Source organism: Coenobita brevimanus, chromosome 46, assembly GCF_032717465.1.
Source record: "Coenobita brevimanus isolate Jiangsu-jjx chromosome 46, ASM3271746v2, whole genome shotgun sequence".
Classification (NCBI taxonomy): Eukaryota; Metazoa; Arthropoda; class Malacostraca; order Decapoda; family Coenobitidae; genus Coenobita; species Coenobita brevimanus.
This window is the reverse complement of record NC_136999.1, coordinates 53,476,308-53,492,082: the sequence shown is the minus strand read 5'-3', so window position 1 is coordinate 53,492,082 and position 15,775 is coordinate 53,476,308. Positions and strand designations below refer to the sequence as shown.

The window sequence follows — 15,775 nt, the reverse complement described above, 5'->3', positions numbered from 1 at the left end:
TTCACCTTCTTCGTCTGTTTTTGCTCCGTCTTTTTCTCTTCCTTTTCCTGCCTCTTTCTTTCTCTCCCTCTTTTATTTCTCTCATTCTTCCCGTTTCTCTTTTGTTTCGCTTCTGTTCCTGTCTTTTTCCTCTCTCTCTCTCTCTCTCTCTCTCTCTCTCTCTCTCTCACCGACACCGTTTCTCCATTCACTCTCCCGGTGATTTCTGTGCTTGGCTTAACATATCGCCGTGAGGGGAGGGAGTGACGTAGAGAGAGAGAGACAGACAGACAGACAGAGACAGACAGAGAGACAGACAGACAGACAGACAGACAGAGACAGACAGACAGACATGTGGATGTTCAGCTTGACACTCCCTCCGTCAAGATGAACAGGCAGTGATGGCTCTCGTCAGCCCAGTGTCAGGAATGAGTGGGGCGAGTGGGCGAATGGGGTGAGAGGGGTGAGTGGGCGAGTGTCGTGAGAGGGGTGAGTGAGGTAACAGGTAGGCGGGATGACTGGAACGAGATGACTAAGAGGAATGTATGGGGTAAGTGGCATGAGAGGGCTGAGAGGAGTGAGTGGGGGTGAGGGGTGAGCAGAATGTGTGGGGGTTAAATTGGTGAGTAGAGTAGAAAGAGTGGGGTTAGAATGGTGAGTGGGGTAAGCAGCGTGAGGGGATGAGTGGGATGAGAGTGGTGGATGGAATGAGAGGAGTGAGAGAGCGTAATCAGGTAAGGAAGCCAAGGTAAAAACAAACAGGTGAAGGTACAGACAAATCCTTAATGTTATGCAATAATCCCCAAAGCATGTGGTGCTGATTGAACATGCCTAACTTCCCTTACTTTTACTGACTACCTTCTGCAATGCGGCATTCAAGCTGACCACATCTAGCAATTGCTCACGCTGCAGGGTTTTACAAGTGACTGTCAAAATTTAGGGACTTTCCTACACCTGTGCGGACTTAGTTTTATAGCTGGAAGTAAGGTGAGAGGCTTGAACAGGTAAAGAAGAGCACAAGATTATTAGATTTTACCTCTGATACCTTCAACACGAGCAGTCTCAAAAGCTCCAAAAAATCGCCTAAAGTCTGCCAGAATAAACTATGTACAGTTGCTGTTGGTAGCTGCTGTTTATCTTCTCCAAACTGTGTCAAAATCTATATAATCTAACTAAAGAAACCAGTAACAATCGAGCAAAAGTGGAACCTCGTCTCTCTTGTTAGAAATACTGACCGAACATGAAGCAGCTTCGGATATAAGTCCCGAGAGCCAATTCCTCACACTAAATTACAACAAAGTGATTAATGACTTCTGAAACCAAAGGACGATAACTTTAGAGACCAAGGATGTTCAAAATATTGCTTAAAAGTTTCATCTACATTAAACTAAAAAAATGAGGGCGTTATTATTGTTCGAAACTTCACATCCTTTGAGCTGAGTCGAGACCTTTCTTGGTGTTCCCGGTTGAGTGGGTCGACTGAGGTGAGATGGCAGGTTTGAAAGGGAGCGAGAGGGAAATGCGAATGAATGACAGGTGAATGAATGAGGTAACAGAGAGAAGTGAATGAAAGAGAAGTGACAGAGAGAAGTGAATGATAGAGAAATGACAAAGAGAAGTGAATGAAAGGTGACAGAGAGAAGTGAATGAAAGAGAGGGGAAAGAGAGAAGTGAATGAGAGGAGAACGACAGGAAGGTAACGAGAGTGATGTGAATATATATCAGCGATGGGAGTAAGTCAAGATCATAAACACACACACACACACACACACACACACACACACACACACACACACACACACACACACACACACACACACACACACACACACACACACATTCACGGGTACAGGTGACTTTAGCATGCCAGTGTGCTAGAGAAGTTATAATTATCTCAAAGCCAGAGTTCCATCAGCCCTCGCCAACTTGATATCTTGGTCCTGGAGTAATATTGATAAACTCGTAGGGTTCTGTTGTGTTTACCTTTTCAGTATGACGATTTCTCCACATTGTTATCTTCAGACAATTTTATTCAGTTTAAGGAACCTATTTTCGATTGGAGGGGTTACATAAAGGCTTCATTAACTCCTTCACCTTCAGATGTCCTTCCCAGTTTGCATAAAAAATTCTTGAGGTGATCCAAAGAAAATGAAAAATAAGCCACCGGAATGAAGAGGTTTGTGTTCAAGATTCCATCCATCCATCCAGCCAGCCATCTATCTATCCATCTAACTGTCTATCTATCAGTGTATCTACTCTTGTCTTGGCTCATACAGCTACCGAGTACTTACACAACCAGCATAGTGCATATTAATGTGCAAAAGATGACAGAACAATACGATGTCTGCTAATAATTAACATTTTTGGAGACATGCTAATTGTAAAGTTTGGTTAGGATCGTTTAAAATTACTGTCCCTGAATTCTAAATCCTGAATTAAGTGTCTAAGGTAACAAGGCAAGCACAGGTGAATATTAGCTGTGTTACATTGCTAGGGTTTAGAGCACCAAGTCTTGTATGAGTTATGCCCTGTAGCGGATTCTCATATTGCTTCTGTTTTGCAGCCATTCTTTAAGACTTTGTGATTCTCATGGCCCAAGATACTGAGATGCATGTGAAGACGTTCTAGCTCCTGTAACTTTATGTATTATCCTTTACTTCTTAGGGAACTTAACACTCACGAGCCTGCGATTATTGTATCTAACATCTAATTCATTATTTCCTCACAACTTTATACTCTCACGCTCCTATGTCTCGATTCTACCTATTATCCAAGTCTTTCTTTTCCCTGTTACGAGCGTAGGAACTCCTGGCCAGGAGAGGTAGTCTAGTCAATGAAGGTGAAAATGACCAGTTGTTCTTCCCTGAGTGGCATTGTATTAGTTGAGACCCCCATCTATTCCTTTAATATAAACCCTTCTTGGCCACAGCCATCTAAGGCGCCTCAACCCAACAGGCTTATTTTATTCAGGCCATTTCATTGCGCCTCTAAAACTCCAAAGGTAAATTTTTCATCTTTCAACCCTTTGACCACTAGAATTCCTCCCCAGCTGAACAAACTCCTGTGGTGTTGGTTGAGGTGATATAAGACGTCTTTACGAGGAGAAAGGGTTAATACTGGAGCTAAATGAAATTGTGTGGCCTTGGGTGGAAGAAAATACTTGAGCTGTCGCAGTTGAAGAGAGTTATTGGAGCAGAATTAACATTGCGTCTCTTCCGCTTTACTCATCCATAATAATAATAATGATAATAATAATAATAATAATAATAACAATAATAATAATAATAATAACAACAATCATCATCATCATCATCATCATCATCTGGCGTTACTTGGTGGAGAATACTAGAATTATCCCGACCATGAGAGGGTTAAGGATACCAATATTAACACTCAAGCTTCTACGACTATCCGAAATAAAAAATAAATAAATAAATAAATAAAAATGGGTGCAATAAAATACTAGAGCTTTCCCAACAATTTGAGGGGAGAAGAACAGCCCCAGTTCTCCCCATCATAACGGGATTAGATTTTAAGTATTAACACTCTCACCCTCCATGACTAACTCTCAGGTAAATAAAATCGCCTGACATTAGTTGCATTAGAATACTTGAGCTGTCTCGATCATGAGGGAGTTGCCTACCCGCTGCAATCTCACTCGTTCGAACTTGCCCTGATTCGCACAAAGACGCAACGGCGAAGTAGTTTGGTAGGTCAATTTCTCACAGTCCAAGTTGCATCAGTTCGCACGAGGCCAGATGAATAGAGTTACGTAGTGCAATCCTTCGCATTCCAAGTTGCACCAATTCGCACAAGCCTGAGACAGTTATATAATGTGCTCAAAGTTCTATTCATTAGCACTGTACACTTCTCACATCAACTTGGTCTAAAACTAACATCTCTCCATCTTAAATATTGAGTTACCACAATAGATAAACACGCTAATATGGTGCCAGTCAGAAGAAGTGCTATGGAAAGGCTGTAGAACGTAGCTTTGTCTTTCTGCCACTGAGCTACGTGAAATTAACTGTCGAAGGGTGAAAATCTGGGTACAATTAGGGTGAAGAACGTATAGTTGCTTGGGGAATTTCATAGCCAGGGTCTCGCACTGAAGGGAGGCCTCACTGTACAGATATCAAGTGGTAATTCGAAGTTTCTCTAAACTGCGCGAGTAGTAGTATCACTGCGATTTTTATTTCACACAGTCTAGTAGAGATCAGAATACCTTAACACTGGAAAGCAGGCCTTCGTTCGGTGTGAAACCCTTGCTAAAACTTCTCTCCAGTCAGTATAATTCTTTCACCTTCAGTTGGCCAAGAGTTTCGCGCTTCTGCAACCCATACCTCCTTTTGCAACTTATTTCCCTTTTTGCAACTTGTTTCTCACTTTGCATCTTGCTTTCTGGCTACGGCTTCCCTCCATCCTGTGTAGTGTATGTGAGTGAGGTGGAGGAGAGGGAGGGAGGGGGAGGCCAAGGATGAGATGGAGGGATGGAGTGTGGAGGTATATTAGAGAGGGGGTGTGAGAGCTGAGAGCAGGGCAGTGAAATGGCGGGGGACAGGGCGACATGGAGGCCATTTGTTTGTGGCCACCCCTTACGGGATTACGGCGTCTGGCAATAGATAGACAGATAGACCTTTACTTAGATCAGAATTTCGTCTTTTTGCAACTTACTTCACGTAGCTCAGTGGCAGAGAAAGACAGTGATGGGGCTATACATTTACTTGAAGCATTTTTTCATGATCACCATTGTATTCTAGTGTTATTCTCGTGTTACAGCTTGGTATGCAAGATAGAAAGGTGGTAAGTTTTGGTCAATTTATAGTGAACAGAGTATAGCAAGGAGTGAGGGTGGGCAGAATCAGTGCCTCGTAAGTGAACTGGTAACTCATTTACGTGTTCCAAACTCTCGCTTTCTAACTTGCATAAGCTCGTACAAGCAGACTTAGACGCACACATGAAAGCACTCACACTCAGGCATGCACACACTTCGCCTAACTCACCCTGACAAGCCTAAACTCATAAAGACTCAGGACGGGTCAAGGGAAAATTCGTATTCCAACTGTAAATTATTCTTTTGTAACACTGGACGAAGAAGTAAAAAAATGTTAATCTTCTATTGTCCTTCACTAAGCCCTTCACTGCAATGCCGACTTTTGTTATATATCTTTTTCTGTCTCAAAATGTACTGTATTCAGCTTAAGATGCATGTTTAAAAGTGATGGAGTCAAGGATATATATAAAAGTATTTTCGAAACGCCATGTCACTTTCCTCCTTTCGGGGGATAGGGAGGGAACTGAGGGACGTTTGTATGACCAAGCAGAGGAGCCAGCTGGTCATAACGGTGCCACCACGTGAAGGCGACCCTCTGCGGCACATGAGTATTAAAACTATTAAATGTGCATCATAAATCGCCAAGGAAGAGGTGCTAAGAATTATTCCATGTCCACTAGAAGACCACTCACATACTGGACCAAACGTACACGGAAGCGGACACACACACACACACACACACACACACACACACACACACACACACACACAAAGAACAAAAACACAGCTCTTTCTCTCTCTCTCTCTCTCTCTCTCTCTCTCTCTCTCTCTCTCTCTCTCTCTCTCTCTCTCTCTCTCTCTCTCTCAAGAATCCAAACCGGCCTGAAATCTATTAATGGTGTACCCTCAGATGCCGGAAAAATATTGCCAAAGTATTATTTTTGGGAGACGGTAATTCAATACGTGTGGGGAGAGGGGAGAGGGAGGGGAAAGGGGAGTGGAGGGAGAGGGAGTGAGGAGGGGAGGGAAAGGAGGGTGCGGCGGGAGGATGGGAGACATGGGATATTGGAGAAAGAGAGAGAGAGAGAGAGAGTGAAACTAGCTTCATGAACACAATCAAAAATATGTATAATTTTGTATGTATAATTTTGTTCTTGCTAAGGTCAGCCGATTACCCAAATTTTCTGTTGCATCTCTAGGGGGACAGGGCGACATGGAGGCGATTTGTTAGTGGCCACCCCTTGCGGGCTTAAGGCGTCTGGCAATAGATAGATAGATAGATGGATAGATCTCTACGCTTATTTAGATGCGAACTTGATGGTGTGCAGGCTGAAGTTCCCATTCCTCTGCAGTCCACAATCCTCCTTTCAAAATTACATTGAGAGATCTGAGAGACTTTATATAACCAGGTAGGGGAGCCAACCGGTTATAAAGGGGCCACCTCGTGAAGGCGTCCCTCTCTTGCACAGACCTCGCAGATATAAAGGTTAATTCCAATAGTTTTTTTGTTTTTTAATCTTCACTGCGAAAGCTCTTCCCGAAAATGAATATCATCATCTTAAGGTTTGGAGAAAATGCCGCTAAGATTAATACGACTCGGTTTTCCAATACTGATAAAGAATTGAGGGAGAAGATAAGGAATGAGAAGAGAGAAGGGAATGGGAGAGGAGGGAGAGGGGTGTGAGGGAAGAAGAGAGGAGAGGGCAGTAAGAAAATGGAAGGAGAGCAGAGATTCGAATGAGAAGAAAGAAAAGAAAGTTAAGAGAGAGAGGAAGAAGAGTAAGGAGAGAGGAGGAGGAGAAGGGAAGGGAGAGGAACAAGAGAAGAGACAGGGAAAGGAGGATGGAGAGAGGGGAAGGAGGGAAGAGAAAGAGGGCGAGGAGAAAGGAGAGAGGAAAAAGAAAGGAGAAAGAGAACCCAAGAGTGGCAAATAGAACAGTGACAGCAGCTGGAGGCAGAGGCTGACGATGCGATAAAATGTAAGGGAGGAGGAAAGGGAGTGCGAGGGACGTCGGTGGCTCAGGGTGAGAAAGACAGGGTCAATACGGAAGGGGAAAGATAGGGTGAGTAAGGAGGGGGTGGGAAAGGAGGGAAGGCAGGGTGAGTGGGGGGCGGTAAGGAGATAGGTAGACAGGGTGAATAAAGAGGGGAAAGAGTTGGGGAAAGTGGGTGAGTAGGGAAGGGAAAGGGAAGAGGGAAGACAGTGTAAAGGAGGGAGAAGGAGGGAGGTGAAGTAAGAGAGGGGATAGAGGAAAGAATTCGGCAGACAAAAGAAATGGAGAACAGAGAGAGAGAGAGAGAGAGAGAGGGAAGACTGGTGGTACTATCCTTCTATGTTAACTTGGCCCAGATTTTCGTCGTTTTGCCACTTATTTCGCGCAGCACATTAGCTGAAAATGACAATGGTACGGCTCTACATCCTTTCCACAGCACTTCTTCCTGACTAGTACCATATTCTAGAGTTAATCTATTGCTACAACTCAGCATTCAAGATGGAAAGATAGCAATTTTAGGCCAGAATAGCGAAAAGAGTATAATACGCAGGAATACACAGGGAATACAGACAAAAGGATAATATTTACCTGTGTTAATTTAGAATCGGTTTACCTGCTTATGACCTGCGTACCTGGTTGGATCACCTGACGGAACTGGGCCATTCACAGTTCTTTTTTTTTTATGCGAGGAAGAAGGAACCAAAGGTCAGGAGCCCGCAAAACAGCTCCCTCCAAGAAAAAAACAAAAACAATACAAAAGAGAGCCAAATTCAAGATCCGTTCATTTCGAGATGCCTGGACACACGGCGTTTGAAAGCATGGAGATCACAGGAAGAAGGAAATACAAATGGAGACAGTTCCAGAGTTGACCTGTTGCATTCTACTCCATGGTTCCATTAGGACAGCTTGAGTTGATGAGGTAGGAATGAATCTCCTTGGTTACTATTGTTATTTATTTTTACATGAATTTGATTCACACCCAAGACTCCAATATAGATTAATGACCGTGAAAAAAAAAAAAAATACGAAACAAAAGTGAGTCTCCTTGGTGACTAGCCGGATTAAACGCTTTCATTGTGTGTGTGTGTGTGTGTGTGTGTGTGTGTACCAGTATCCCAGTGTGAGTGTGAGTCCGTACATAAGTAGGCATGTGTATGTCTGAGCACACACAAGATTGTCAGTATAGTAAGAGCGCGAGCATATATTTGTTCGTGTGTATGCGTGTGCGTGTGTACGTGTGTGTGTGTGTGTGTGTGTGTGTGTGTGTGTGTGTGTGTGTGTGTGTGTGTGTGTGTGTAGGAGAGACAGACTGACAGACAGAAAATTAACACTATTACAAAAGAGGTTTTTCTGCTTATTTCTTGCCGCCACCAGAAAACGGATTTCGCTCACGTAAGAACCCTCGGCCTGAAGGGGTCTGAGAAGGGTCGTATTCTAAGAGGCTTTTGAGATTTCGTAACGTGATTTCCTAAGCGATTTATTTTGTTAACTCTTGCACCTTATAATTTCTTAACTGAGGCAAATCAGGTCAAGATTAACACGATATAAATACCATAAGAGGTGTTGATGTGTAATATGCAAAATAAATCGCTAAGGGGGATGTGTTACGAAGGCTCCTATGCTACCTACAGTGCCAACCAGTCTCCCTAAACCCTCCTAGTCAAACAGGTCTTCATTAAATTTATTATAAACGAATGGAAGGACCAAAAATAAAACAAGAGTGGCATTACTGAGGTGAAAGAACAAGACAAAGGTGTTCTTATCTACATAAAGCTCTGACGCAAACTTGGGCTAACTCTGCCACCTGCCAATGTTGAATGATGAGTTGTAGCAATAGATTAGCCCTTGTTTATGATGCTAGTCACGAAGAAGCGCCATGGAAAGAGATGGACCGTAGCACTGCCTTTTTCTGTCACTGACCAAGGTGATATCATTAGAAGAGGACGAATATCTGTGTTAAGTTAAGGGAAAAGTGTGTGTGTGTGTGTGTGTGTGTGTGTGTGTGTGTGTGTGTGTGTGTGTGTGTGTGTGTGTGTGTGTGTGTGTGTGTAAAACGAATCTACACCTTATGGAACGAACAAGTGATCAAAATAGTTGGAACATAAAGCATGAAGGATCGGGGGCAAAAAATCATCAAATATTTCACCTTCTCCACTTTTCCTTTTCGTCTGCTGGCTCATATACCTACACTCAGAGAGGCTTGTTATGTTTGTCGCCCTTAAGTGGTTCCCCTTACGGTGCGTCGAGGAGGAAGGTGACGGACATGAATAAGTAGAACGTAGACGAAGTGGTACAGTAGACGAATTTCTGTCACTGATTGTATGGGACTAGGGTATGGGCCATCTTCGTTTCGTTTGAGGATCTACGGAATAGCTGATAGGTGTATGTAAGGCGAATCGTTGACCAAAAAGGAAAGAATGAAAGTGATGATTGTTAATGATGAGGTGAAAGTAGGACATCAAAAGCTGTAATTATGTGTGAGTAACGTTGAGAGGGAGGGGGAGACCAAGGATGAGATGGAGGGATGGAGTGGAAGGGTATATGAGAGAGGGGGGAGGGTGAGCTGGGAGCAGGGCAGTGAAATGGCGGGGGACAGGTTGACATGGAGGCGATTTGTTTGTGGCCACTCCTTACGGGATTAAGGCGTCTGGAAATAGATAGATAGAACATTGAGTCGTATTCAAAATGGCGTTGGAGGCTCCGCAACACCCGCTCCTCTGCGATTTATTTTGACTGTTACACTTTGCCATCCTCTCGCGGGTTATTTATATCGTTTTAACACCGACAAAGTTTGCAACAGTACTATGCAAGGATATTTAGTTGCAGTGGACTGACTAAATCGCTCAGGAAAAGGTGTGACGAAATATCTAAAGCCTCTTACATTAGGACTCTGTGGATCATTTCACTGAACATTTTTTTTTTCTCTCTTTCTCTCTTATAGTTTCTGGATCCTACCTCACTCCCTCTCTGTGTGGAAATGATGATGATGATGATGATGATGATGGTGATGATGACGATGACAATGACGAAAATGATAGTGTTGATGATGATGATGATGGTGATAATGATGATGATGATGGTGATGATGACAATGACGACTACGATGATGATGATGACGATGACAGTGACGATAATGATGGTGATGATGATGATGACGACGATGATGATGATGACGATGACAATGACGAAAATGGTGATAGAGTTGATGATGACGATGATGATGATGATGATGATGATGATGATGAAATTCGAAACTATATTGGATAAATGAAAGACCCTATCCTAAAAAAAAAAAAAAAAAAAAAAAAAAAAAAAGACTGAGGACAGAAAAAAATCGAGAGGAAAAATAAATGACTTCCGAACATGGGTTAAGGGAGTGGAAAAGACAGAGAGAAAAAGTAAATGGAAAATAAATTGCTTGAAAGGGAGAGACAGGGACAGGGAGAGAGAGAAGGGGAGAGAGAAGGAGGGAGAGGAGTGGGGAAGAAAGGGAAGGAGAGGAAGGGAAGAGGGAGGGAGGGACGAAGAGACATGGGAGGATGGGTGAAAGTGAGGGACGGAGAAGAATGGGGGGAAGAGAGGAATGCGGAGAGAGAGAGGGAGAGGGCGAAGTGGAGCGAGATAGAAGGGAGTGGGAGAGAAAGAAGAGAAGGGGAGAAGGGAAATAGAAAAACAAGAGGAGATACAGAGGGAAGGGAGAGATGGCGAGATAGTAGAAGGAAAGATAGGGCGAGGAGAAAGGGAGATGGGAGACAGAACAATGCAGGGAGAACTACGAGAGAGGGAAGAAGAGAAGAGGAGATGAGGGGGAGAGGAAGAGGATAAGGAGGAGGGAGAAAATAGGGTGGGTGGATGAGTAAGAGGGAAGATAGGGAGGGGGACGCTTGATACAGGCAGGTAGGTTCGTAGGTAAGAATTAATTGGCATAAATGAAGTTCTCAGTAACTGTATAACTATAATAACTCCTGCCCTGCTCAGTCTTAAATATACCTATACTACTTTCACTATAACCTGGTCTAACATTGCCATCTCCCCCCTTCGAATGTTGAGCTGTGACAACATATGCCACTAGAGTATGGTGCTAGTCATGAAAAAGTGCTAAGGTATGGTTGTTAAATCATAGTATTGTCTTGCCAGAACTGAGTGATATGAGCTATGAATGGATGAAAAAATGGGCCTAGTCAAGATTAAAGAACTATAATTTTCGCAATGGGTTAATGAAGGCTAACTCTCCCCTCCAGTCCAAAAAAGTCTCAGGTAACCCCCCCCCCAAAAAAAAAGGAATATTGATTAAAAAAAAGAATGTCAAAAAATAATAATTAATAATAAAAAGAATGTCAAAAGTGCAGGAATAAAAATCAAACATGGAACTGAAAGGAAGTATTATAAAAAGAAATACCCTGTGACTATACTCTGTTCACTTGACTATGGCCTAGAATCGCCATCCTTGTGTTCTGAATGCCGAGTGAAAAATAGATTAAAACTGGAATATGACGCCAATCACGAAGAAGTGCTACAAAAAGTATGTAAAGCCGCAGTATCGTCTTTTTTTTCCAGTGAATTCTTTGCCAATGAGGGAGACCATGGAGGGAAAGAGGAGGGGGGAAGGAAGAGGAAGAGAGAGGGAATGGGGAGGGGGAGGGAAGGAGGAGACGTCTGAGCTCCAATTTCATCTGTTTCATCTCGTTTCATTATTGATAGTGAAAAAGGTAACACGCTTAGTGGGGTGTGAAGTGAACGATAATAAAAGTTCTGTTTAATTTGACAGAAGAAAAGGCTTAAGAGGAATCTGATTCGCCTCGCATCACTAACTGCTTCGTCTCGTTTCATTCGTCTCGGTTCACCCACTGCTTCGCCTCGTTCCATTCGCCTCGCTTCACTCATTGCTTCGCCTCGTTTCATTCGCCTCGCTTCACTCATTGCTTCGCCTCGTTTCATTCGCCTCGCTTCACTCACTGCTTCGCCTCGTTCCATTCGCCTCGGTTCACTCATTGCTTCGACTCGTTTCATTCGCCTCGCTTCACTCATTGATTCGCCTCGCTTCTTTAGTCTCACTTCACTCACTGCTTCGCCTCGTTCCATTCGTCTCGGTTCACTAACTGCCTCGACTCGTTTCATTCGTCTCAGTAATCACAGAGAAAACGATACACATTTTTTTGATGTGAGAAGAAAACGACTTATGCAACTCTGCATTAACCTCGTTCAACTTAATGATGTGTTTTTAAGTACTGGTATATTCTTGCCCTTTCCAGACGATTTAATTCAGTCGTGGGTAGACCAATTGTGGTGAAGGGATAGAGGAAGGCTGTGTTTAGTCTCTCCAGTTTGGAAAAGTCTCCCAAAATCTGAATAAAATGGTCTGGAGATAGCAGGATTAAAATTACAAGCACGTAATTGGGCTGACAGAGATAAAAGAGATGCGCGAAGAAGAGATACACCGAGAGAGATGCGCGAAAGAGATATACAGTACACCACGAGAGATGCGTGAAGGAGAGATGAACGATACGAATCCATAAGTGAACGTTGATTAAGATGTATTATATGTGTTTTCCACCTCTTGTTTCATTTTTCAATAAGGTTCGCACTCGACAAGCAAGCAATATTCCAATTAACATGATTTTACCGCGTTCAAATGAGACACCAATTAATACAGAGGATCGTAATTTAATGAGAGAGAGAGAGAGAGAGAGAGAGAGAGAGAGAGAGAGAGAGAGAGAGAGAGAGAGAGAGAGAGAGAGAGAGAGAGGAGGGAATTGGGTGCTAGGTGTGAAAAAGAGTGGGAATGAGAATTATACAGGATGGGAGAGGCAGGGTGGGAGAGGCAAGGTGGGGGTAGGTGGTTGGGAGAGGCAGGGCGGGAGAGCCAGGGTGAGAGTGGCAGGGTGGGAGAGGCAGGGAGGGAGAGGCAGGGTAAGTGGAAGAGAAAAAGAATCAACAGTGTACCCTTGGACGAACCTTGATCCTCTTGTCCTCCTCTCTGCTTTTTTTTCTCCTGTTCAGCTTTTCTCACTTTTTCTCATTCTCTCTCACATTATCTCACACTTTCTCTTTCTCTCTCACATTATCTCACACTTTCTGTCTCTGTCTCTGTCTGTATCGGTCCTTTTCTGTCCCTCCAGAGTCTCCTGTCCTCTCATTTTTTTTTTCCCCCACACTTTCTAGTATTTCTGCACCTGCGATTCGGGAAGTGAGAGGGGACATTTGTTTTGATGTGTGTGTGTGTGTGTGTGTGTGTGTGTGTGTGTGTGTGTGTGTGTGTGTGCCAAACTGTAGAAAGGTGCATGGTCAGCCAATGAAGGAATCCATTGCTTCTGAAAGGTTATAAAGCAAGGTCAAGGTGCGACCCATGTGTCTGTGTGTGACGAAAATAACTAAAACAGGTTTGAAACGCTCTGGATCAGACTTGGTGGATGAGTTGAGGGTCACCCAAGAGGTTGATTCATTGCGTTTAGCACAATAGGTCATCAAGGTCACATGACAAGGCGAATTTATGCAGTTTTTATCATATGTAGACTAAACCTTGTGGTAGTGTTCAGAATAAGACAAGGATAAAGTGATTCGATTTTGAGAACAGCCAATCAAAGGTCAAGATCACAGGGAAAGGTCAAAGGAAAAGGTCACTGTGCTAGGTAAGGTCAAACAGATCTACCCTGATTTGAACCAAAGTTTGTGGAAGGGTTAAGGGTCAGGCAAGAATGAAACAATGCAAAGTAAAATATTCGGCCTTTAGACCAGCTTGTGAGTGTTCCGTGTCTCGCTCTTCCTCATACTGTCGTACTTCCTTTATCATTATCCTGCTCCTCCATGCTTTATCTTACTCTTTCTCGCCTTATGTAACTTTATTTTCCCTCTCTTTAATATTATCTTTCTCTGTCGTGAATTATCTCCATTTTTTTCGTTTCTGTCCGCGTCTGTCTTTTCTGTCCTCCTCCTGCACTCATTTCCCATCTCTCTCTCTCTCTCTCTCTCTCTCTCTCTCTCTCTCTCTCTCTCTCTCTCTCTCTCTTTCAATATACCCAGCTTTGTACTACTGAGCCAGCGGTATTTTTAATGGTAATGCGAATCTGTATATCTCGTTGGCATGTTTACGGGCAAATATTTCACGTCTGGTATATTCAGAGTCGAGATACGCTCAGAGAGAGAGAGAGAGAGAGAGAGAGAGCTTGCAGTCCTCATGCAGTTCATCCTCCTCCTTTGTGGGGACAGGGAGGGGGGGTTTAGGGACGGGTCTAGACAGTGAATTATCCTCATTATATCTTTGCCACCACGTGAAGGCGTCGCTCCCCCCAGCACCAGGGTTGGGGTTAGTGTGGTGCTCTGTTGAAAGAGATTAGATTATTTAGTACGCTCGGTGTTAACCTTAAAACAAGATCAGCAGTAAATTAAGGTGCCCCAGCCGGATGTGTCCCGTAAAGGTTTCAAGCAGAGGGAATGTTGGAGCTTATTCTCTACAGAATGCCACTCAGGGTCGAGCGACTGGTCACGCGGGCCTTAGATGTAGCTTTAAAGTAGTCTAGCCCCTGGTCCCCGCGCTCAGTATGAAACAAAAAAGGAATGGATGATAGCCAGACTGCCCAGCCTGGGAAAGAGCGCAGATACGGAAAGGGTTAGTGAACTGTAACTATGTCTGATGCTTCCACCTCAAAAACTCATTCCTAAGCAGATTAAACATGACAAGATGCAGGGCTGAAGTATTAAATATTGGTGGACAGTTAAACATAAAAATCCTTTCGCCTCTCCTGCCTCTTTCTCATTGGTAGATTCATAGAGGTTTGAAGGAGACGTAAGAAAGGTGTTAATTATACCACACAGGTAAAATGATAACACGCACCTTAATTAATCACGCAAAATTCAAGCATCTAGAAATCCAACCATGATACAGAGACAGGAGAGGCGAAGAGATTTTTGTATTTGAGAGTACATCACCTTCCCGGTCATTATTTCATTTGCACTTTGGGGATACTGAGCTGAAGAAGGGAAATTCCAATCCATTATTTTTTTTAGAAAGACTTCATTAGGTTTTGGAGCTTTTCAGACAAGATAAAAAAATATATGTGAATACAGATAATGATGCAATTCCGGATGGTGACATCGTCCGATTCATTAGTGCAACAGTTATGAATTTAATACTCTTAAAGACTACCTGTGTCCCGCACTGACTCTCTCTCTCTCTCTCTCTCTCTCTCTCAGGTCATCGGCCACTGTCTGTACAAACATAGTCATGAAGTGCAAGAGTGTAAGTCATACCCTAGTGTAATTCTCACCTGTAATAAACTACTTAAATAATTCTCCATCCCCAACCCGCAGGAGGGAGCGCGGCCCCCCCTGAGGAAGGCCCCCAGTCTCCTCCCCCTGCCATCACCTGGGGTCGCGCCAACACCAGAACGACCTACTTCGACCTGACCTCCCCTACCAACGTGACGGCCATCGTGGGACACAAGGCAACGCTCCCCTGTCGAGTCATCAGTAGAGCAAACAAGGATGTGAGTGCAAGATGTGAGAATTGGTATAGGGAAACAAGCACTTCTTTCCCCTGTCGAGTACTCAATAGGGGCTTCAATTATGTATGGTGCTTGTGAGAATAGAGTGCGATTATTTCTTTGTTCCTGTCTGATTTGTTGGGTTTGATTGCACCCTATTAGACTGCAATCCAAGCGATGCAATGGATGTCAATACTGAAGCGATATCAGTAACATGGAAGAGAATGTCAAGGTGTAACATGAAAGATAAGTCGCTATGTAAGAGGTGCTACTCACATAATATACAACCTAGAGACTGAGGTTCGAGCGTTTATTCTCACCTGAGGCCCATTAGTTGACGTCAGGACAGGTGTTGATCGTAATTTACACGTACAATATAAATCTTAAATAGGGGGCATGGAATTAGTGTATCAAGAAGGAGGTGAAAGGCACACACACACACACACACACACACACACACACACACACACACACACACACACACACACACACACACACACACACACACACACACACACTTTCTCTCTCTCTATAGAATTCACTTTCCA

General features: G+C 43.5%; 1 protein-coding gene across 1 annotated transcript in view; it reads left to right on the top strand.

Annotated features, from left to right (window-relative positions):
* The window catches only part of LOC145398736 (protein sidekick-like), an 82,630-nt gene that overhangs the window by 13,232 nt on the left and 53,623 nt on the right, over nucleotides 1-15,775 (top strand). Inside the window, exon 2 of the mRNA XM_080271534.1 lies at nucleotides 15,055-15,230. Coding sequence (XP_080127660.1) covers nucleotides 15,055-15,230 — 176 coding nt within the window. The remainder of the gene's footprint in view (nucleotides 1-15,054; nucleotides 15,231-15,775) is intronic.